The sequence below is a fragment of the Eupeodes corollae genome, chromosome 2 (genome assembly GCF_945859685.1).
Source record: "Eupeodes corollae chromosome 2, idEupCoro1.1, whole genome shotgun sequence".
Taxonomy (NCBI): domain Eukaryota; kingdom Metazoa; phylum Arthropoda; class Insecta; order Diptera; family Syrphidae; genus Eupeodes; species Eupeodes corollae.
In genome coordinates, this window is record NC_079148.1 from 30,229,956 (window position 1) to 30,254,562 (window position 24,607).

The 24,607-nt window shown below is 34.2% G+C and overlaps 2 protein-coding genes across 4 annotated transcripts; both read right to left on the reverse strand.

Moving 5' to 3' along the window:
* Positions 1-17,865, reverse strand: LOC129944544 (WW domain-containing adapter protein with coiled-coil homolog). Of its 3 annotated transcripts, none has more exons than XM_056054051.1 (14): positions 17,554-17,865; positions 16,814-17,225; positions 16,443-16,476; positions 13,934-14,192; positions 13,541-13,858; positions 9,710-9,785; positions 9,555-9,640; positions 8,424-8,525; positions 7,999-8,366; positions 7,690-7,928; positions 7,310-7,629; positions 7,076-7,242; positions 973-1,100; positions 1-910 (listed from the first exon to the last, which is right to left on the reverse strand). In XM_056054051.1, exons 2-14 carry the CDS (start codon positions 16,852-16,854, stop codon positions 832-834), a joined length of 2,217 nt encoding a protein of 738 aa, XP_055910026.1. In that variant the 5' UTR covers positions 16,855-17,225; positions 17,554-17,865; the 3' UTR covers positions 1-831. The 3 variants fall into 3 exon arrangements, with proteins under 3 accessions (XP_055910026.1, XP_055910027.1, XP_055910025.1); XM_056054052.1 differs by having other exon boundaries at positions 8,424-8,522; positions 16,814-17,251; XM_056054050.1 differs by having other exon boundaries at positions 16,814-17,251.
* Positions 17,866-19,293: 1,428 nt separating this feature from the next.
* Positions 19,294-22,046, reverse strand: LOC129944545 (phosphatidylinositol N-acetylglucosaminyltransferase subunit A). The gene is made up of 6 exons (XM_056054053.1): positions 21,936-22,046; positions 21,775-21,865; positions 21,462-21,707; positions 21,277-21,394; positions 20,891-21,010; positions 19,294-20,246 (listed from the first exon to the last, which is right to left on the reverse strand). The coding sequence occupies exons 1-6, from the start codon at positions 21,944-21,946 to the stop codon at positions 19,396-19,398; spliced, it is 1,437 nt and encodes a 478-aa protein (XP_055910028.1). The 5' UTR covers positions 21,947-22,046; the 3' UTR covers positions 19,294-19,395.
* Between the last annotated feature and the right edge of the window lie 2,561 nt (positions 22,047-24,607).

Sequence of the window (24,607 nt, forward strand, 5' to 3'; positions counted from 1 at the left end):
TAAAAATATGTACTGAATATTGTTAGTTTATTTTCGCAATTTAATCAAAAAAAGTTTTGGCTAAAACTACTGCAATAAAAATGTTTCATAGTCCTTGTATAGAATAATAAAAAAAGAAAAAATAAAAACACAGAACATTCAGATATTAAACTTATTATGTTACCAAAGGGAGAGTTTTCTTAAAATATCATTTTTCTTTTTCAGAATTCCTAAAAATCTGAACTTGGATTGATGGGACACTAAGTATTTCACCCCCGCAAAAATATTGTAGAACTACATTTCAGCTCAATGTATAATAATTTGATATTTGGACTTTCAGCTTATTTATTTTTCCTGTTTTGTTTCTTTTTTCTCAATGATTTAAACATGGTACAATGATACGTCTGATGGTTTTGATAAAATAAAAATATTGTATGATAAAAATTACAACACTGGATTCATATTATACAATTAATTTGAATTGTTCTATTCCATTTGAATGCTCATACGTATTTACCTACTTAAAAATATCTATTGCATAAAATGTTATATTTATTTACATTAACAAAGAAAAAAATTGTGTGATTTGTTTATATTTTTTGTTGTTGTTGATGTTTTTTTTTATCAAATAATAAATATTTTGTGAGTTCGTGTGTTTTTGTAGATTTTTTAGTTGTGGTGGTTGGGTGTATGGTTAGAATTAAAAATGTGTTTGTTTCCTTTTTTATGATTTTTTTTTAAATGTATTTTATAACTAATTTTTATTATTTCTAAAATTATTCTTTATTTTATTATTATATATATAATTTTCTTCCTTTTTTTGTTTTTAATTTAATACAATTTAAATATTGGCTAAAGATCATCTGACATAAATGAGTTTTGGGATTTTAATTCCTCTAATAGACGAATTTGCTGACGAAGATACATAATTCTGAAAACAATGATAAGATGTGATTAGATTGGTTTTAATTTTTTTTGTTTAAATATACTCACTTTTGTTCTTGTAGCGTTGCTGTTATTTCTGTTATTCTAACTAAACTTCTAGCTGATTTTAATTCGGCGGATACTTTCGTGCATTGCAGGTCACCATGCGCGTGGGTTTCCTCAGAACACTTTTGAGCCTGAAAGAAATAATTAGCATTTTTCATTATATTGATTCTTATATTACAAATTTTAAGGATGTTGTCTTCGACATTCAAATATTGAATCGTTTTGTAAGCTTTTGAGGTTATAATGGGTGATATTCTTGATATTTTATTTTTGGCAACATTGATTTTGACTGCTCATGTACGTTTCGAGTTTTGTGTCACTGTCAAACATTTTCAGTTTGGTCTGTAATTTAACCATGAATCTTCTCACATAAGAACAACGCTTGCAAATTATTCAATTTTATAATAATAATAATAATTAGTAAGTAATAATAATAATTAATAAGTAATAATAATAATTAATAAGTAATAATAATAATTAATAAGTAATAATAATAATTAATAAGTAATAATTCAATAATTATTATTATAAAATTCAATTATTTGCAAGCGTTGTTCGTTTGTGAGAAGATTCATGGTTAAATTATTATTAAATTATTGAATTTTATTACTAAATAAGAGGTACCCGTGGCATGATGGTTACTGCGATGGACTGTCATGCGAGAGGTCTTGGGTTAGATCCCTGCCTATGCCACCTAAAGTTTTTTTCACGGGTACTGCCTCTTGCGAGGAATTGACAAATTCTCCAAGAGTAATTCTTGTCATGAAAAGTTCTTTCCTAAATTTGCCGTTCGGGTTCGGCTTACAACTGTAGGTCCCTTTCATCCCTGACTACAGTACTCGCACACTTGCGCCACCCAATTTATTTATTTATTATTACTAAATAAGAAAGTCTATAGCGCAGTTCTTCCATTTTATGGTCTGGTTAATCGACCTACTGCTCTGGCTAATGAAGCTTTTGTGACTAAGCACCAAATTAGCATTGTTGGATATTAATCCATCAACACACTTTTGTAGATTACAAACTGAGGAAAAAATAACAGCTTATGATGACCACGAATTACCAATTCGGTTGGCAGTAATTAGGCCTCGTTTCTGCACTAGAAACCGAAATTTTGATGAATGAATTTGACGAAAATCCAGTGTTCAGCGACGAAGCTCAATTTTGGTTTAATGGATACCCGAACAAGCAGAACTTTGGTATTTAAAGTGAAAAGCAGTCAAAAGCATTGTTAGAGCAAGCAATGCATCCAAAAAAATCTTTCTTTGGTGCTTATTATAGAGTGACGGTATCCCTTGTCCGTGAGATGCAATGCCATTGTTCAGTTTACTTTCATAATTCTCCGGAAAATAATGACTGTTTACCTTTAATAAAATAAACATCGTTCGTTAACGCCTGGCGACAATAAATAGTTAAAAACTTATAACGATTTAGTTTTTCTCTGGAAAAACAGCCATTTCATCTTAACTGGGTCACATAATACTATATTTTACTTTAAACGTAACAACGCATGAAAATTAAAAGTATGCTTCAACTCGAATTGCAAACCGAGATATTTAAAATCTAACTTGGTATAAATAATATATGGGTAGGCACATCACACTCTGTGAATGGTGAGCGCTACTGTGCGATGATAGCTATCTTGTTTTTGTGCAAAATGTAAGAGCTTGACTTGCATGACATGCGGTTTCAACAAGACAGCGCCACATGACACACAAAATGGCCGGTGAACAGTTTATTTCACGTTTGAAGACGGTCTTTTTTTCGCATATATCGTGCAACTTAACGCCTGTGTTTTTTTTTGTGGGAATATATTAAGGTTCATGTCAATGATTGACGCACTGGAAGAAAACATTTAGGCATTTATTCGTAAGATACCGGCCGAAAAATTGTACTTATCTAATTGATTATTTGAGGCGACAACATTATCATGAAATAATCTTCAAACATTAAGTTATATCGATCGTATAATCTATTCAAATAAATACTTCATGTATTTTGATGAATTGTATGTGTTTATTTTGTGATTCCGAAAGCTCTGAAATTCGATAAAAAATAGAAGTAATTATTTTACGATTGGGCAATAAAGAAGAATGTGCATTAAGATCGACCTATTGCCTTCAAACAAGACAATATTAGCCCTAATACATACATTTTGAAAACAAGCTGAAGACCATGAAAAATAGTGTCCCATTGACTGTTTTTGAACCTTCGATGAACTGAGTTCAAAATAAAGAAACTTTTGTATCAATGGCCTAATCTTATTAGATTTAGCGAATTAAACAATTGCGTATTATGCCCACGATTGAGATTATGTAAGCTTAATTCAAGAGCATTTTTTTGACTATGGACAAAGAACCGTAACCATGAGGCCTAGGCAATAGACGTATTTTATTGGTAAATTATAGCTAGTGCAGTAATGGAAAGTAAGTGCAGTAATGGATAGTGTGAATAAAACATATGTTCACTATTATATGCACTCTTATTTTAAATCTCCAAGTTGGTATCTGTGCAATCATACTTATGTCAAAATCAGCTGTCAACAAAAAGAATAATTACTTGAAAAAAAAAATTAAAATGGATAACGAAACAAAAAAGTGAAAAGTTATTAAAATTTAAACTTCTTGCCAAAAATAACTTTTTTTATTTCAAATCTTATTAGAGTATTTATTGGACTAATCATCAAGCAGTGAAGAAAGCAGTTCATCATCAGAACTTGATCGCTTAATGAGCTCTGATCATTCTTCATCTGATGAGAAGCACGCAAGCGTTTCGAATTTTAATGAAAACTATCGAGGATAATATTGAGCTCGATTTTAAATCCCACTTCAGGTTGAATCGCTAACTGTAGAGCAATTTGGGCTGATCGGTGTGGACTGGGTGTTAACCCACACAAAACCGATCTGGTCTTATTTTCGAGGAGATACAAAATTTCATTTGTCAACCCTCCCTATATTAAAGGAATCCAATTAAAATTCTCAGACGAGGCTAAATACCTGGGTCTTGTCTTAGACAAAAAAACTAAATTGGAAACGCAACGTACAGGAAAGAGTCAAAAAAGCTACTGTAGCTCTCTTTTCTTGCAAAAAAGCTATTGGTAATAAATGGGGTTTACAACCCAGAATCACGCATTGGCTATACACATCGGTAATCAGACCGATTTTAACGTACGGTGTGGCAGTATGGTGGACTGCTTTAGAGAAAGGTATAAACAGGGATAAGTTAAATAAAGTCCAACGTTCAGCCTGCCTATGTATAAGCGGGTCGCTTTGCACGACCCCGTCTGCGGCACTGGACACCTTGCTCTACCTTACACCTCTTGACATATTTAGCAAACAAATAGCTGCAAGATCTGCTATTCGCCTTAATGCTTCGTCGCAGTGGACTAACAACAACATTGGCCACTCCGTAATTCTAAGGTACTTAGAATCAATTCCAAAGCACACAGACTACAAAATCCCACAACTTCCAGATTTCTATACCTACCAGATCTTTTTGGAAGGATAGGACATTCTTGGAGGATAAGTCAATCCATTTTTACACAGATGGCTCAAAAACCAAAGAAGGGGTTGGTGGAGGTGTGTACTTTGAACGACTGAAATTTCCTTCCCAATCATTCTAGCGTGTTCCAGGCGGAACTTTTGGCGATAAAAGAAGTCTTGTCTTGATATCCGTATTTTCTCTGATAGCCAGGCCGCTATCAAATCTCTGGACTCTGTCTCTACAAACTCTATAAGAGTCCATAACTGTCGATCATCTCTAATTGAGATGGCGCAACAGTTTAATATTCACCTTTGCTGGGTGCCGGGTCATAGAGACATTCCAGGTAACAGTAAGGCAGATGAACTCGCCAGGAACGGTACAGTACAGCCCATCCTACCACGTTTGGCAAGTACTGGCATACCAATCGCTACTTGTAAACTGCTGCTAATGCAAGACGCTGTGAGGAGGGCAGGCACCAGGTGGAACAACATTACCACGTGTCAAGTCACAAAAAACATCTGGCCAACACTGGATTTAAAACGTTCAGGGTGCTTGCTCTCTCTAAGCAGATCGCATATAAACTCGATAATAGGTGTCATAACCGGACACTGTCTAATAGGAAAGCACGCCACGAGACTAGGCGTATTCTCAAATGACTTTTTCGGAAGCTTTATGAACGAGGAAGTGGAAGAAACGGTTCTTCATCTTCTCTGCACATGCCCTGCTCTAGCTCGAAAACGCATTAATTACCTAGGAGAATTCTTCTTTAACGATCTAAACGATCTAAATCATATCGGTATAATCAGCCTCTCACGTTTCGTAAGGGACTCAAGCTGGTTCCATTGAGCTTAGGACGAAGCCTCAAGATTCATGTGGTATCACAATGGGCCATTAAACTGGCCTAAGTGTGTCCGTTTCCATCTTGGACAGCCACTTTAACCTAACCTAACTTGTAGGTTCATCTAATTATTTATTTAAAAATATAAAAGCATTTTCTATTTATTTTCAGAAAAATACTCTCAATCCGATTTTTTTTCAACAAGAATGGATCATGGAGGCAAAACAAAAATTGAACCCAGAAAAGAAGTGTATTTCGGAAATTGGGAAACCTATTTTGAAGTGCAACGTCGTCAGCATGGTCTGTAGTTGGCCGTGTGAGCAGCTGGTTGTTTTCTATAGGAAATGAACATATTAAGTGGCCACAAGGTGATGTCATTGACCAAATTTCTCGAAAATTTGAAACCAAAAAGAAAATACCGGGCATAATCGGGGCCATCGATTGTACCCATATCACAACTACAGCTCCCAAAAAGCAACAAAGAGGCTTAAGGTCCAACTATAATAGGCATAAGCAAACATAAGCTTATGTCAAAAACCCAACGAAAATTTACTTAAGTTTGCGAAATTACTGCATAGCCATAATGCAATTTTGTTCACGTATCTACATGTCAGATTTTACTTATGCGGCGAGCGACTGGGATCGCTCTTGCTTAAGGGTGCTTAAGTTAACGAAACTGAGATAAATTGAACGAAACGGAGCTAGACTCCATTATGTTCACTCGTATTGAGATTCTTTGTATTCGCACGTTTACTAATGCGCCCATATGCTAGCTTATGCCTATTATAGTTGGGCCTTTACTATAACCGAAAACAAAACTTCACTATCGTGTTGCAGGCCGTCGTTGACGTTGACAAGAAATTCATCGAAATATTATGTGTTGGAGAACCTGGTTCTCTGCATGATAGTAGGGTTCTCAGAAGGTCTGCGATGCGCATAAATTTACCAATAAAAAACGCCTTATGTAGTTGGAAATCTGACTTCACGAGCATAATTTTGACTATGGACAAAGAACAGCAAATACAACCTAGGCAAAAAAAACTTTCTTCTAACAGTATGCAATTCTATTTTGTTTATTAAATTAAGAGTTTTTTTTTAACTTTTGGAAGTTTTTCATATCTGATATCAAAACAAATACATCCTGCAGCTGACTTATAAAATGTAATACTCGCTTATAAATGTCAATTTAACAAAATATAAAACATTTAGTCTTTGTTTCAATTTGTAGTGTTTTTCCTTTTTTATGACCTTATCATTGGATCTCGATTCTGGGCCTTATGGGACTATGTTCCATATGATATTACCAATTCCGCTTTGTACATAGATTATAATTTTTATCGATTTAAACCATAAACATATGTAGACGTTGCAGTGATTTTGAAATTGGAAACAGAAAAATCGAAATTCCTTTTTTTAAACATGAAGTTATTTTTATTGTCATGGCAACATATGTTATTTTAGTTATTTCTCTTTATCAAGGACCTTTATCTCGTGGAAATAAATTCAAGATTAGGCACGAAGTGATAAGATATACTGTACTATCTTTTGTTATCTGCAAACAAGATAAAGAGCTGAAATCCGAGAGAACTCATGAAAGTAAGATAGTACCAAAATGGTGAACCATGGAACTTGCGCATATTCATGTAGAGGTTTAAGGATAGCAAAAATAATAATTTATTCTTTGGCAAAACCGATGAAGTGCGTTTATCAAATATTTAACATTTATATAAACTGTCATTAGTAAAAATATAAATACATTTATGCATTTAAACAAAAAAAACTCACCTGTTTTTCCAAAATGTCGGCTGGCCAATTTGTTACATGTGTTATCAAATCGGCTCTAAAATACTTTGCTAATTTTGGGGACAAGTCAGGTCCTTGCCCTCGACCAGCCTGACCCGTTGTGGCCACACAACTTTGTAAAGTACTTAGAGAAGCTGATGTACCTTCCACTAGAATAAAAATTAACAAATAAAATTTGAAAATTAATTTTATCGAATAAATTATGTAGGTACTTACATTTTCTTTGCTCTGTGTTGTTGCCGCTTATATCTAGTTCCTGTGTTGGTGTGGGTGGTCCTTCAACGCCTCCACTGTGCCCACCATTTCCACTAGACACAGCACCACCACTCGAAATAGACGCATTTGTTAAACTAGATGGGCAACCAACCATATTTGGATTGACGCCCTCAACAGTCTTTAGGCCAAATTGGCTGCATGGGTATGAACCGCCAGAAGCGCTGTTATTTGTTCCCGTTACCGGACTTTTTGAGTAATTCAACGGTGACATACCGTGTGCATGCGATAAATTATAATGTGGCGAATTAAGCGAATTATCTCTGAAAAAACAAAAAGCTAGATTAAATAAATCTTTTTTGAGTCTTTAAAAATGTTCGTACCTTAAACTAACAACGCCGGGCACTGTTCCAGTATGATGTCCATCAATTAGTACAGCATTGGCCTCTGAAGCGCTAGTTCCAGAAATTCCGTGCGCCTGTCGAAGCATTGAACCCTTTTGTTGGGAATTTATGTCCATAGACTCCAACGATTTTGTACCCAGTTTTGGGGGGCCAGGAGCGTTTGAATTAATATGATGATCATTTTGATTCGACGTTGAACTTGAATTTTGCGAACCAGACTATAAAAAAAAACCAATACATTTCATTTAATATTGCTAATGCTATAAAATATAAATAATAATTATTTACAGTTGCTTGTATGGGAGGAGAAACTGATAGATTCACTTGTTGCACTACAGACTCTAGCTTTCGGTGATTACTGTTATTGGATTGCGCTCCAGAACCACCCATATTCACATTACCACCACTGGAAGCCGATGTAGTAAAATGCATTTGAGATGAAAGCACTGAAACATTTGTTGGATGTGATGCGAGACGGGGTAATGCATTCGGTAGTAAAACAGTAGCAGCTCCGCCAGCTGCAACTGTCGATGATCCAATTGTTAATGGGACAGATTGATCATTTAATTGGGCTGTGTTGGGTGTGCCCGTTAGTGAATAGCTAGCTTCAGATGTTGGTGTTGAATCCCCTGGACTTATATCCATATCAGGATTGTCTATTTAAAATATAAAACTAAAATAAATGTCTCTTGTGTAATTTCGTATGAATGCACCATCAATTCGCCTTCTATGGGCAGGAGGTCCACCACCGTCATTTTCATAGCCCCACCTTAAACGTGAATTTCCCCGAGAACTGGAATGTTTTGTGTAGGCTGCTGATATGAAAAAAAAATATATTATTATTGTTCTTTACCTTTGAAATTCCTTTTAAGTGTATAATTGCTTTGTAAAAAATATTAAAAATATGTTAGAAACACTCATCTATAGAGTAACGAAATGAATAAGTTTAATTTCTTTCAAAACAAACTATTTCAATGTTTTTCAGGTGTTTTCACCTGATTTAAAATAAATTATCTGCGATGTTTCTAAACCAAGCAGACATTAAGTTAGTTCACACTCGTCATTAAATAATTTATCATATTTATAAATATTTCAATAAGCTTTTATTAAAGCTTTTGTACTAATTCGGATTACAACAGATACACTTTTTTTGTACAATTTTAAAAAATGTGTATGTATCAAATCACTAGAATATGTGAAGAATGGAAAAGTTGGCTCCAGATAACCCTCATTTGAATGCAATTTCTTATGCTTTTGAAAAGTGAGTAGATTGAAGGAGTTTTCGATACAAGCATATAAGTTATACATTTCAAAAATGAGGTTTGTATTGGCATGATACTTGTATATTATATAATCAAACTAAGTAAGTTACAAAATACAATTTTCAAGGAAATTACATAGTTTCCAAAAAACATTTTAAAACTAAAAAGGGGGATATTGACGATATTCCGGGCATATCATATAAAAAACAACTTTATGTACATCACAAAATTTGCTTGAAACCGATTTCCTTGAAAAAGTTAAACTTATCTTGAAACCAAGGACATGTAGGTGAAACATTATCATGTGTTTGGGTTTAAATCCGTTTCCTATGTATTGTTTTTTTTTTGTTATCAAAATTCTTTTTTCTCGAAAAAAACATCCAATTTCATCCTTAAAAAATTGTATAAATATTTTTTTGTCGATAAAATGTTGCTTCTACAGTTAATATACATATATTTGATATAAAATTTAAGAAAACATTTGTAGAAAAATTTGTATGAAACAAATATTAAGTTCACTATTTTTTAAAAACGTTTATGAATTTAATTTGGGAGTATTTTGAATTATAAAAAACTACTAACCAGATCTTGAAAATCTATCTTCACGTTCCCTCTCGCGTTCTTTGTCTCTATAATCCTTTTCTCTATGTTGATCTCTTGTAAGAGTTCTAAATGAAATAGAAACGTATACAATTAATGTTTTGTATTTACTAAATTATTCAATTTGTTTCTCTTACCTTTCCTTTTCAACCCACTCCTTTGGTTTTTCCCATTGCGATTTTTCAGTTTTGCAGTTGTAGTAATACATTTTACCTATTTTAAAAGAAAACAATATTTAATTTAATTTGTGTTTTTAAGATTAAAGATTTTTATACACGAATATAGAATTATTTTGAAAAACAATAAAATGATTTTGTTTTGGTTCCTATACATGGGCGTTCTAACTTTTTAAATTTCCTCGGTTGTAACTTTTCTTTTCCCTATTCATCTTTAATATTTTCAAAACAAGGGGTTTACATTTTATGGAAGGAAAGTTTAAAGGACATCATTTTAAATAAAATCGGAGTTTAAAAAAAAAAACAAATTATGGTCACCCAGACTTTAGGTCGTTTTTAAATATTTGACCTAAAAAAATTTAAACAAAAACTGTTTTCTAACAAAAATTAAGCAACGATTTTCTTGAATTGTGCATTAAAAGTTTACTTTACTCTTAACCACATTTTCATTAGTATAAAGTTTTCCAATAAATGGCTTCTTTTGAATATATTTAAGCAGATGTCATTTTTAGAATGTTACCTGCCTCCTCTTCAACCTGGCCAAGTTACCAATTCCAGCCAGACATTGGCTTACGTAGACGACATCGACATCATTGAGAGAACCCAACAAGCTTTGCCCGATCGAGCAGGCGGCACAAAATCTGGGGCTGTAGATTTTTGAAGGAAAAATAAAGTACAAGGTTGCGTCGCCTGCGAGAAGAACAATAGGTCAAACAAACAAGGTAACGAAGCATGAATTTGAAGTAGTGCAAAACTTCAAATACCTTGGGTCAATAGTAGCAGTCGATAACATAAAAATAAAACGCAGACGGTAGCTCAATGCTAAAACAGTCCGTTTGAGAACTAGGTCCTAGTGACTGACAAGAGGGATGGAAGGGACCTACAGTTTTAAGCCGAATCCGAACGGCAAATTTGAGAAAGAGCTTTTCATGACAAGAATTACTCTTGGAGAATTTGTCAATTTCTCGCAAGAGGCAGTACCCGTGAAAAAAACTTTAGATTGCTTCGGCAGGTATCGAATCCAAGACCTCTCGCACGACAGTCCAACGCATTAACCATCATGCCACGGGTTCTGCCAGTACTCATATATATATAGTTCCGAGACTTGGGTGCTTAGTTTTCTAAGTACTTTCCGAGTACTCCGACCTCTGAGGCGCATTTGAGAGGAAAGCCTTGCGGAGAATTGTTGCCCTCTTAAATTGAGAGAGGACGATTCCGGAGAAGCTACAATCAATAACTGTACACAATCTACCACGAAGCTGAAGTTGTTACAAAAAATAAGCTCGGTAGGCTCTTGGGGTGCGCAGCTGATTTGCGTTAGCTCGCTATCGAGGTATAAGGAGAAAATTGTTGTATGAGGCCAGGTCCGAATGTAGATTGTCGAGCCGATGATGACCTTATTGCCACACAAGGACGCAAAAAATTGCAAATTTTAAGCAAAGGTGATCAGAATTTCCCAACGAAATCTTGTGATTTAACACCTATAAACATTTTTCTTTGGGTCACGCTAAAGATAAGGTATACGCTAATGCTCTTCAATTGAATCAAGACAGATGCAAATAAGCAAATTGGTGATAGAAAAATTCATAAAAATGATATGATGTTGCTTATACTTTTAATGTGGTTGTTGTCAGATCTTTCTGTTTATAATAAATTATACATTTAATAATTTCTCTTAAAAAAGACTTGTTTATTATTATTATCAAAATAACACAAATAAAAAATGGATGTAGCTTATCCTATCGCTATCACGATCTCATTCCCACATACGTGTATAGAAAATCTGGTGAATCTATTTCCGCCGACTGTGATCGATATCCACTACATATAGCCCCTATTTCATCGTGAGGTACATTTTCATTAAAAACTAGTTATAAAAAATTTTGAGTACCACTTGAAGACCTCTAGTCAAAAGTTGTTTTATGAACATTTTATATGTCGGATAAAATAATTTTTTGGCACAAAATATAATTTTGCAAAAAGGGCTGGATATATTTTGTTTTAGTATTGAAAAAATTTAACTAAAAAGTAGATTTGAACGGACGACTAAGAAAACAGCAAACAACTAAGGCTGAATTATATGAGTTTAAATCTTCATTAAAAAGCATGATGTGAAAAAAAAAATATCTTCTTGCTTTATGAAATTAAATGTCTGAGATCTTTGATAATTAAGTTGTCTAAAATTGTCTAAAAAGTCCTCCCGAAGTAAAAGAGAAGTAAAGATTGCCATATCTAAGTTGAAGTCTAATAAAGCCGCTGGAGCGGATGGCTTGAATGCCGAGCTTTTTAAAGCAGCTGGAGATAAGTTGGTTAGGAGCATGCACCAACTTATCTGTAAGATATGGTCGGAAGAAAGCATGCCCGATGAATGGAACCTTAGTATTGTTTGCCCGATCCTGAAAAAAGGAGACCCTCTAAACTGCACCAACTATAGAGGAATAAGTCTACTTAACATCGCATATAAAATCTTATCTGCCGTAATATGTGAACGTCTAGAGCCCATCGTCAACAACCTGATAGGCCCTTATCAGTGTGGTTTTAGACCAGGAAAGTCCACAGTAGATCAAATATTCACATTACGGCAGATCCTGGAAAAAACTTAAGAACACCAAATCGACACCCACCATCTTTTCATCGATTTCAAGGCCGCATATGACAGCACCTACAGGGACGAGCTGTATAGAGCCATGTCTAGTTTTGGCATCCCTGCCAAACTCGTCCGTTTGTGCAGGATGACCATGGAGAATTCACGCTGCTCCATAAAGGTTGGAAACAACTTAACAGAACCTTTCGATATCAAAAAAGGTTTTAGACAAGGTGATGCGCTGTCATGCGATTTTTTTAACATCGTGCTTGAAAGAATAGTGCAGAGCTCACACGTCAACACTAGAGGCACTATCTTTCAAAAGTCTGTCCAATTACTGGCATATGCTGATGACATTGACATAATCGGAAGAACTCAGCGTGATGTCAATGGGGCTTTTGTGAGTATTGAGGCAGAGGCGGCAACAATGGGTTTAACGGTTAATGAGGGCAAAACAAAGTACATGCTGTCGTCTAGAAAGGACATACAAAACCGACGTTTTGGTCAAAACGTCACAATCGACAGACGTAACTTTGAGGTAGTCAAGGACTTCGTCTACCTAGGCTCCGCTGTAAACGCAGAAAACAACACCAGCGCTGAGATAAAACGCAGAATAACTCTTGCTAACCGCTGTTTCTTTGGACTAAGAAAGCAATTGAGTGGTAAAGTCCTCTCTGCGGATGAAAGCACCTTGGGTCGCTTCGAGAGAAAAGTTCTTCGTTTGATCTACGGTCCCGTATGCATCGAAGGGGAGTGGAGGAGAAGATGGAACGACGAACTGTACGGGCTGTACAGCGACGTAGACTTAGCCAGAAGAGTAAAAGTCGAACGACTAAGATGGCTGGGTCACGTAGAGCCCATGGAAATCAATGCTCCGGTGCGGAAAGTCTTCGAATCAGCACCCACAGGACAGCGCAGTAGAGGAAGACCGCGGATCAGGTGGCGCGCACAAGTGGAAGGTGACCTCACCCAATTTGGAGAGCGAAACTGGAGACATCTACCTAGGGACCGAGCTAGATGGAGAAGTTTGTTGGGTGAGGCCCCAGTTCACACAGGACTGTAGCGCCACCTTAAGTAAGTAAAATTGTCTAAATTATTTTGAATATCGATTTTAAACTAAGGTTTAATAGACACGGGTAAATCGCTTTAGAAAATTTCCTAAAGCTAAAGAAAGTATATTTTTTGTTGTTGCTTTAACTTTTACTCACCAGAAGAACTGACATGTTCACTCCAATCACTTGCACAGGAAGCTCGTTCACTTCTGTCATTCCTATCACGTTCGCGATCTCTATCACGATCGTTACGGTCGCGATCACGATCTCTATCACGCTCCCTATCCCTGTCTCGATCACGGTCATTTCTATCTCTTTTTCCGTCTCTTATTTCACGTTCCCGATCACGGTCCCTGTCATCCGAACCAGAACGCTTATCACCACTTGAAGAGCATAGTTTTGATCGTCGATCAATTCTATCATGATTGGTGCGGTGTTCAGTTTCGCGATCATTGCCACGTCTATCTCGTTTGTCTGTAAGTTAAATTTTAAACAAAAATTAAATTAAATTATTAATAATAATTATAAAAAAATAATGATTAACATTACCAGAATATTTATCCTTTTTGTAGACATCACGATCACGATCCCTCATCTTTTGGATGTAGCTGAACCTATCGCGATCACGATCTCTATCACCACGTATATCGTGTCTAGACGATGGTGAATCTATTTCCGGTGATTGTGATCGGTATGCACTATTACCATTGTTTAGCGAACCACCAGTAGGGGTGTTATCACGTTCGCGGTAATTTGATCTACTTGAAGCCTCTCGATCATAGTCGCGTTTTGAGCTATACTTCGAACTCTAAAATTAAAATTTGAAAAAAAAAAATATATTATGAGTTATGCCGTTCTGTCATAAGTATCAGGAAATAACGTTCGAATTGATCTACACCTATCTATAACAACAACAATGAAATAAGTATTCTCCAACATTGATTTCATAAAACTATTAAATGCTGAGGGTAGCTGAGAAAAATAAAAAAGTGGAATTCAGACCTGCAAGAATAAGAAAAAAGAAACAAGAGCAGCAAGAGAAATATGGTGATTCAATTTTGTTATGACATGAGAGTAAACAAATTATATTGTTTTCCCAAAAACCCGACAATAACAAGTCAATTTAAACAAATCAAAATTTATCAAATTTGAACATTGCAGTAGCATCATTGCAAAAGCAGTTTATTTTTTTGAAAACGTCCATGAACATTTTCAAGCGTTATACACCGAAAAGCTTTGTCGATAAAAGATTAAATTGTATACCATTAACAAGGCTACGAGGCAGTTCTTTTCATACAATTATCCATGACCAATTCTCAATTCGCGGCTGTATATTCTCGGTAGATTCACGAATATTATCTTAAGGAAATGATTGTAGAACAATTTTTTTACATTCTGTAACACAATCCATTTAACGTAATTGTTGCACCAGCCTCATTTCAATAAAGAAAGGTTCCTCACCAAACCAAACGGTGCCATGTTGAGGACGGACAGACTATACAGCAATTATTCTTGTTTTATTGTAAGCACCAAATGCGACCGATTCTGTTTATTAAGGTAACGAAGATGATGTTTATACGAAAATAGGTATCATTTTGATTAATTTCAAAGACCCAATCAGCGAACATACGACATTGGTGGTAATCGGCAAGTTTGAAATTTTATGTTACTAGACTTTGAAGTTATTAAGACCAAAGTATTTATGCAAATTGCGGTGAATTATCGTTTGTGGAATAAATGATTCCAAGGACCGACGACGAATAAGAAAAACCATACTTTCGTCAACACTACGTGCTACAGGAGCAATATTTTTAGTTGTTTCGATTCTTCACATCACTAAGTTCCCCCAATGTTTTAAGAATTTCAATTCGTTGTTAACGCGTGGTTTGTTCCACTTATAGTGTAGTTTTGGCTTGTCAGATGTTGGCATACCAGGGTTTTAGCTGCTCAAGGTACTCAAGGAGATGGTTAATTAAAAAAAATTAAGAACACATGATAGTTCACTTTTTTTACCACTGGAAAGAACCACCGCATAGAGTTGATAATAATTTTTAATAACATGGAATATTAGCCTATTTGAAAGTGATGGAATTATCTACCATTATTTAAGAAGTTACTAGTTGATTGAAGATATTTTTAATATAATAGCGATAAAATTAGGTAATTTAACACTGAGCTTCAACAGCTGAGGCTACATAAAGATTTAATTCATAGCTATACAGTGATACAGCCCACGGTTTCCAGACAATGTATCCTATCGATTTGTTTTATTTGCCTCAAAGCAACTAGCTGAAGTAAGAGAGCCAATATTAATAGCTATTTATTATGGACTGTAAGTGCATTGCTCAAGGTGCTCGTTTTTTAAACAACTTCATTATTATGGTAAATGTTATACGTTTCCTTTATATTTTACAACAATTTAACTAGCAGAAAACCCAATCGCCTTCTCTAAACTATTTTACTAACCAAAATCGTGGATTAAATATAAACGATTAAAGAAAGAATGATTTGAAATCGATTAGCAAAGTATTATTAAAAATGCAATAGAAATTCACTTTTTTTAGATTCAGTGGAGCAAAATAAAATGAAATGTCACTCTTAAGCTTTTTAGCAACACAGGTAATATATACACATAAATCTTCAAATTAAAATAAAAGGAAGAAAAAACAAATCGATAACCCCTGATAAATAAGTTTTCTTCAAAAAAAGATCCAGCACAGACATAAGTTAAATCCTACACTTGAATTTCGGTGTATATAAGAAAAATAGAAGCGTATATACATTCCCCCCCGAACAGCATCCATCATTTTAGAACAGAACTTCACCAACAACCAGCAAACCAGCACAGGCACAGCCCAACCCTAATGCAAATTTTTACTACACTTCCGCTTAGGCCAACTAGATACAAGATACAACATAATAGGTATGTAATATGAAAACACCGGATAAATTTAGAAAGAGCAAAAAACTCCTCAAAAACTAAGATTTTTCAAAACCCCACTAACCAATAACACTTTTGTTTAAATTATAGGAATGGCATATTTTCAACAACACTCACCTGATAAGAATGGGATTGATGCTTCTCAAAGTACCTGAAATGAAAGTAACGAAACAAAAAAATAAAAATGAGTTAAAAAAGGAAAGAATCCATAAAGGAAAATGTGTGATGAGAAGTGGGGTTGATGATGGATAGAATGATTATTAGTGTGTGGACAAAATATGGAGAAAAAAAAAATAAAATAAACCAAAATGGAAATGGAAATGAAAACAAAAACGAAATAATTAATGAATTAATTGAATTTATGATTAATTTTATTACCCTAAATTATTAACAATGTTGTAACTAATAATAAAATGAAAAATATAAACAATAAATAAAACAAAATGAAATTAAAGAAAACAAATAAATAAAAGGAAACAAAAAATTACCCATCGCTCATACGTTGCGGTTTTCTAGCATGCATTACCATCAATGCAAATTCTTTTGGATGTCTCTATACAGATATTTCAATGATTATCTTGTAGTTCCTCTCTCAACTAATTGATAGTTTATTTTATTCTATTCTATTTGAATCAGTTTTAGTTTTAGTTTCTGTTGTAGTTTATTTTCCTTTTGTTTGATCGATTTGTTCGCAAATTCAATTGGAAATTATTTCATCTTTTTATATTTTTTTATTTCTCCTTTTCCGTGCGTCTGACTTCTGACACCCTTCCTTTAATATTTTATATTGTAAAGGTGAAAGAAGCGAACGAAGCGAGGGGCTGCGCCTTTTCCTATCGCAATTTGTAGCAAGCTGTGTGCATTGGTTGGTGCCCAGTGGAGCTCTAGTCGATTTTTCTTCTAAATTATTTTCTATTAGACGCGATCTACGGATCTACTATTAAAATGTGAGTTTTAACCGCAGAATCAAAGCTAAAATGTTAATTCTTTTTCTATTTTTCTCGTAGAAGAGAAAAATTAGAAAAAAAAAACTTTGATTGCGCCTGGTGTGCTACATATATATGTATTTAAGAAGGCTCTCAATATGCCCACGTATTTTTCTTGTTTTATTTTTTACATTTATATTTTTGTGTCCGGCATTTTAAATTTTTAATTTGAATTACTTTTTTTTAAGATTTTCAATCTGGAAAAAATTTCTGTCGCAAGGATGAGGAAAAGAAAAAATTACCGACTGATGGCTGCGCTGATTGGTGGTGGCAAAGGCAAAAGCAAAGGCAATACACTTTGGAACGACGAAGGCGATGTCTTCGTCGTCGTTGAAGTTGTTCGTGTTTTTAATTGCTATTTATTATGCAATATAATCGCTTAATTACTGGCAATTCGTATTACCAATGTATTTTTAATGATTTATTGTTGAAAACTTAATTAATTTCAAATAAAAAATTCAATTAAATTTAGAAATATTTGTGTGAAAAAATTCGCCTCAGTCTAACTTTATTTCTCTTCTACACAGTACAGCAGACGCCGCCATGTCACATTCGGGTGAGTGAGATGGATTAAATGACAGATTGTAAAATCGTATAGGGTTTGCTCGTTTGTTTGCTCATGAAAATACTATCTGTCTCATTTTAATGTGGTGATTAGGTCAAATGTCTTGCTCAAATTGGAAATTTTGCTGTGAATTGAGGTGAGAATAAGAGGAATTGACGATGAAAATTGGGAGAATGGAGTGTGGTAGGTTATGAAATCCCTCTAGACACTAGATGGAGCGATTCAAAATAAAACTTTGTATTCACTGATGTACATTTATGTTTACACCAAGTTCACATTGTTTAGGGTTTTGCAATGAGACTTTTTTAGGTTTTAAAAAAGCGATTATTTAATAACAGATATCGATGGATGTTTTTTTTTTTAAATGTAACGAAGCAATGGAAAACGGCTAAATGTCACAGCAATGGTTAGAGCACCATATTCTTTTTATGTTAGGTTCCGTGACCAAATAGCACATCTGCACCAGTAGGTTGTCGATAACTTAACGTATCATATCTTTTAAGTCTTCAATCAATGGTGGAGCATTAGCACATAAATATTCTTTCACGTGATTCCAAAGAAAAAATTCCCAAGGGTGCTAAATAACGACATTTCTGTGAGCAACAGTGATAACCTCTTAGACATGTTAGTTCTGGTAGCAAAAATTTTACCATTTTTGCAGTGAATCTCAGTTTGTTGTAAGTCCTATATCATTCTATATTGAATAATATTTTGCTTTTTACCTGTAAACTTTCCAAATAACGGGCTTGCGAATCATGTTATTAGAAAACCCTATAATAGCAAGTTTAGATCTAATAAATCCACTACTTTTTTTTATAATTTCAATATAAATCTTATCAAACTATCAAATGATTACATTTTTTCCTAATTTTCTTATGACGTATAATTCTATGAAAGTATGTTTTGTGAATCTTTTGGATTGATTTAGTTATGGTATTTTTCCCTAGTTAAACAGTGACTTTATATTTCTAAATACATACAAATTATACCGGCCGAATTGTCCACCTTCAAATGCTTGAACAGTTAAAGAAAGCAGTTGTAAGTAAACAATCCTTTGAATTACATGTTAAAAATTTGATGAGTCAATGCAAGGTGCAAGCTAAAATATAGTCAATTAATATTGAACATATTGAGAATACAAATGCATGATATATTAATATCGCATATAAAACTTTCAGGAGGACACAGAACAGGACACTTCATTTCAATTGACCAAATTCGCTATTCGCAAGGTACTGTTGCCACAGAACTAATGCCACAGAAGAAGAAACAGGCTTATTTGCTTTTCTTTTTCCTTTGCCTATAGAAATGGCGATCTCAAGGCAACCTAGCCTGAGATCCAATTAGCGCTGTAGTGCGCCATTTTGATACTTCCTTTGCCTATAATGTCATATATATTTGGAATAAAAGAAACAGGTTAGTGCACTATTTTTCTTTAATACTGTCGTTTCGTATTAATAAACAAGTTTGGAAATAAAATTAATTTTCTAGGTATTTTTTTTTGTTTGTTTAAATGCGATTATTTTGATGATTTTCTAGGAAATTCTCTAGCTACTTCGATAAGCTTTCTTGGTCGAAAATATTCCATAAACATTAATAATAAATGACACAAAGAAACTACAATCAAATATGGCCAAACACCACTATGCAGAACACCCACTAGTTTTTCACCCAACGTCGGTTCAGGCTCACTTAAAATTCTTTGGTATACTTTTTCAGTACGCTGAGTCACATTTTCCCAATTGTATAAACTAGCTACAATTTCGTTGCATTTAAACGGATCTAGTACGGCGTCTTCACTAATTTTACTGGCAGTAGGTTTAGATTGCGAGGCTTTTGCTTTTAGTTTCTTGAAAATTTTTCCCACCTTCTTGCCCACCGATCCATTAGTTAGTGAATTTTTTCCATCTGTGGTTAATAAATTGCCATAATTTTGGTTTTCACTTAAATTTAATCGCGTTATAGCTTTGATAATTCCTTCATAGATGGAATCGACTTCTGGATCAGTGAGTATTATTAAGTTCGAAGGAAGAACTTCTGGAATGCCGCCAACACAAGTAGATACTACTTGTAATCCACACGACGCTGCTTCAACAATTGCCATACAATAAGCTTCGGTTAGAGAGGTATTCAAAAATATATGACCACGTACAAGAATATCACGAACTTTGGAATGTTCAACAGATCCAATAATTTCTACTCGTTCTTGCATATTTGTCTTTTCACGAACTTCCTCGAGTGTGTCACGTTTTGGACCTTCTCCAGCGATTATAAAATTTATATTTGCCATACGTTTAAAACGAGGAATTAAAGCTGCCAGCAGGTCGATGCCTTTTCGATAAACAAGGCGAGAAGCAACCACAATGTTTACTGTAAACAAAAATGAAAACAAAATATATGTATATTTAAAAATTGTCTATGTACATTATTGCGACTAGAAAAGAAACTTATTTAGGTTAGAACTTTTTTAAATATAACTCGCTGTGTTCTTTTTTTATGAAAAAACAGAGGAACCCTGAAAGATGTTTTTTTATATGTATATATTTAAGTTGAAACGTTTAAACACAGTCCGAGGGTTCAGGAATTTTAAACTTTCAACTTTGTAGACCTTATATTATTCATTAAATAGTTTTTGTTTTTTATTACTTTACGTTGCATATTTTGATTTATTAAGGACATAATTTACAACTGTGCTAAATCTTAACTTTAAATCTTCACTAGTTAGTTTTTGATTAATGGTACTCATTTTAAAGCCAATTAAACTTGGTTTAAAGGAAAATAAGAACTAATCACTCAAACTAATTTCTTCAAATCGATTGAGTCTGTAGAAAATTAGTTTATAACTTTGTTTACTTCAAAAATAGACCCTCGGTATTTGTGGTGTAGCACGTTAGAACTCGTTTTACTTAAAATACCATTTTCTCAGAAAAGTATCTTTATCTCTTTGAGTGGAGACAAATATAGTTAATTTTTATATTTGTAAAGGCTCAATTTAAAAATATCTTATGACTTACTGGTTCCATTTTGAGGTCTTTTTGTTGGATCAGGTGTGAAATGGGCAGTATCAACAGCATTAGGGATAACAGAAACTTTGTCTTTGTGAACTCTTGCCCTCAAGACAGTATTTTCTTTACCTAAAATGGAAATGGAGATATATATTTAAATCATTGTTTGATTATTATAGTCGACAGCTAATTTTTGGTTTGCAAATATGATCTAATTTGACGATATGACAGATCATTAAATAGTTGTATCAAATGTAAAGTCTTTAGTGAATCTTACAAAGATAAGATAAACTTTTACAATCATAATTAGTTAAACTCTTGTACTCAAAATGTTCATACGTTTCTGAACCAAAAATAAACTGTCGGTTTAATTGAAATCAAGATTTATAACCTACCTATATGGGACACACATATACAATGATTGCAGGTTGATAGACTTATCTCTAAGAACTTATTTGTAACTACAGCCGAAAGATCAGCAAATCCAAAGAGACTGTGATCCGTAAAAACTGTCTGTAATAAAATAAAACAAAATTATTCAATCATTTAAATACAACACTTTATGATTTAAGACTCTTACTCTTAAACCTAATAATTTTCCTATTAACATAGCTTCATGAGCTAAAGCGCTAAATGCCGAATGACCATGAACGATGTCAATTTTTTCACGTAATAAAATACACCGCAATAGAGGAATATTGCAGACCATAGTTGGAAGAATGCATTGATTGTAGAAGACGGTTATTGGTAAATAGTAGACTTTTAATCCATTCGTCATGTAGCGGACGCCAGTTCGGTCACCATAGGAATGTGTTATCACTACAACCTGCGATAATAAATCTTTACCATTAGATACAAAATTCAATATAATTTAGTTCTTATTATGTTTATACTTTGTGTCCATGGGAGAGTAGGATTTGTGATAGATTGAAAATGTGTTCCTCCACTCCACCAATGCTGGGAAAGAAAAAGTCTGAAGCCATACTGAAATCATTGTTATGATATGATTAATTTTTTGCTGGTTTTGTATGATTTAAAAAAAATAGTTGCTTACCATAATCGCATTATTTTTATTGCAAAACATAACAAATAATTATGTTTTGCTGGAGAGCATTTAATTTTTTTTTTTAATTTTTCAATGACAGCTAAAGCTAATTTATGTGACATAAAATTGTGCCAGAATCGGATGTCAAATGAAGTTCAGGTCGACAATTTTTGTTAAGCGCCTGTTACATGCGACAGCGAAATTTAACATTTCATTCACATGAGACATCTTGAATTTTGTTGAACACCATATGATATTTTAAAACTACAAAGTAAAAGATTTGTTAAAGGAGAGTTTTTATTTTGTTGTTAATAAAATTAAAGTGTTCATTAAGCGAAATCAGTAGATATTTATACTAATATAAAATATAAAGTTGCCATTAAAAATGGAAAACTATATTATTAAAATTAAATTTAAGGAATTTTGTGGATAGTTTCACGACCTATCTCAATTGATTAAGGTGCAATGGCATAGAACTTGCCTTTCCCACGACCCTTAAATAAAAAGTTGTTAAATAACAAGATTTTGGGGTTCAATTTTGATAAATTCTTCAACAAATAGCTCGGAGATGTAACTTTTCTTACAAAACTGCGAACTTCAACATTTGTATATTAAATGTTAACAATTAAAATACATGTGTTTCATTTTTAGTATAGCGTAGTTTTTTATATGAAAACTTAAAAAAATGACAGGTTCCAGAAGTGACAAAAAACGTATACACAAATTAGCATATTTATTTTGAGGTTGGACGAAAAATTTGCAGTGAAAATCGTTTCAACTTGCAGGTTATTTCCAAGTATTCAATGTTGTGTTATTTTGAACTGTCTTCGTATTCAAGATGTTTTAACGTGAAATTTTTAAACATATGAATTATATGGGGTTTTTCTATCTACAGAGAGGTAATAAAATAAAATGTTTCTTGCAATTTAAAAGTAAAAGTGCGTCTGCCTGCAAGAAATAATAAATATAAAATAATTAGCCTTCGATATGCCTTAAATAGGCTAACAAAATGGGGTAAGCAATGTGGCTTGGACGTCAATCCACGTAAAACAGAATTAATACTCTTTTCGAGAAGATATAAAATTCCTCAGATTATCCCACCCAAGATTAAAGGAATACCATTAAGCTTTTCCGACCAAGCTAAATATTTAAGCCTCATTTTAGACAAAAAACTAAATTGGAAGGCAAATATTGATGAAAGAGTAAAAAAGGGTACTGTAGCACTTTTTACTTGTAAAAAGGCCATACGATCAAAATGGGGCTTCTCCCCAAAAAAAACTCACCGATACTCATGTATGGAGCTGTCGTATGGTGGACAGGACTGGACAAGATGGTAAATCTAGATAAGTCCAGCTGTCAGCAGTCATGTGCATCACAAAAGCACTTCGCTCAACACCAACCGCTGGACTGGAAGTACTTTTAAACCTAACACCTCTTGACATCTTCTCCAAAATGGTAGCAGCCAACTCATGTGTGAGGCTTAGAGCCACCTCTCAATGGAACACTAACAATACTGGACATACTACTATTCTAGACAGTATTAGATCTATCCCAGACCGCTTAGACTATACCACCAGAAAAATTGTACTCGGTAAAACCTTCCATGTGTCCATCCCTTCAAGATTCTACTAGGAAAAAGAGAGACCCCTGGAAGACGATGCGGCACACTCCTATATAGACGGTTCAAAGACCTATCACGGAGTTGGAAATGGTATCTATTCGGAACAACTGAATCTCAGTCTGTCATATAGACTTCCCAATCAATGTAGTGTATTCCAGGCAGAAGTAATGGCGATTAAAGAAACACTATCCTGGATCAAAGAAAACGTTATATCTTGCAATCTTATCAGACAGCCAAGCCGGTCTTAAATCTCTCGCGTCTGTCTTTACAAACTCTCAAATAGTCCACGATTGTCGATCATCTCTGAATGAGATGACGGAATAGTTTAATATTCACCTCATTTGGGTGCCGGGCCACAGAGACATTCCGGGAAATTGCAAAGCCGATGAGATCGCCAAAAACGGAACACTTCTGCCTAATGTTAGACAAAAACATAACATAGGATAGGAACACCACTTGCTAAATGCAAATATCTTTTCAAACAATATGCTCTAGAATCAACAAATGCTAGATGGTCACAGAGTACCACCTGTCTAGCAACCAAGCAAATATGGCCAAGCATAGACTTTTTAAAACGGTCAAAAGGCTTGATATCCCTGAGCAGACAAAGTATAAGCTCTACAATTGGAGTAATAACAGGACACTGCCTCATAGGAAGACATGCTCTGAGGCTAGGGGTCTACACAAATGACTTCTGTAGAAGCTGCATGGACGAGGAGGAAGGGGAAACAGTCCAACACCTTCTATGTACATGCCCATCACCTTCCATTAGAAGGAATAACTTTCTCGGCATTCCCTTCTTCGATAATACCAGTGAACTGGCAACGATTGGCACAAAATGTCTCTCTAACTTTATTAAAAGTACAAAATGGTTTGTTTAATTTCATTACTCTCCCATGAGTTCCCTCATTAGTGGTATCACAATGGATCCTTGAGTTCTAGGTGTGTCAATGACATCTGGACAGCCACTCCAACCTTTTTTTTATAATAAACACACACTCAAGGGGATATTACTACACTTATTATACACAGGCACAGTGTGAGCACTAGGAAGAGGAGA

Bases quoted from the DNA above. Each gene is read 5' to 3' on its own strand.
- LOC129944544 (XM_056054051.1), bottom strand. From the start codon at position 16,854: ATGGTAATGCATGCTAGAAAACCGCAACGTATGAGCGATGG. The intron at 7,630-7,689 runs GTACGAACATTT...TTGTTTTTTCAG, and splicing joins CCCGGCGTTGTTAGTTTAAG to AGATAATTCGCTTAATTCGC. The intron at 911-972 runs GTGAGTATATTT...CATTGTTTTCAG, and splicing joins GCAACGCTACAAGAACAAAA to AATTATGTATCTTCGTCAGC.
- LOC129944545 (XM_056054053.1), bottom strand. The intron at 21,395-21,461 runs GTAAGAGTCTTA...ATTTTATTACAG, and splicing joins GAAAATTATTAGGTTTAAGA to ACAGTTTTTACGGATCACAG. The intron at 21,011-21,276 runs GTAGGTTATAAA...TTTCCATTTTAG, and splicing joins TATATGTGTGTCCCATATAG to GTAAAGAAAATACTGTCTTG.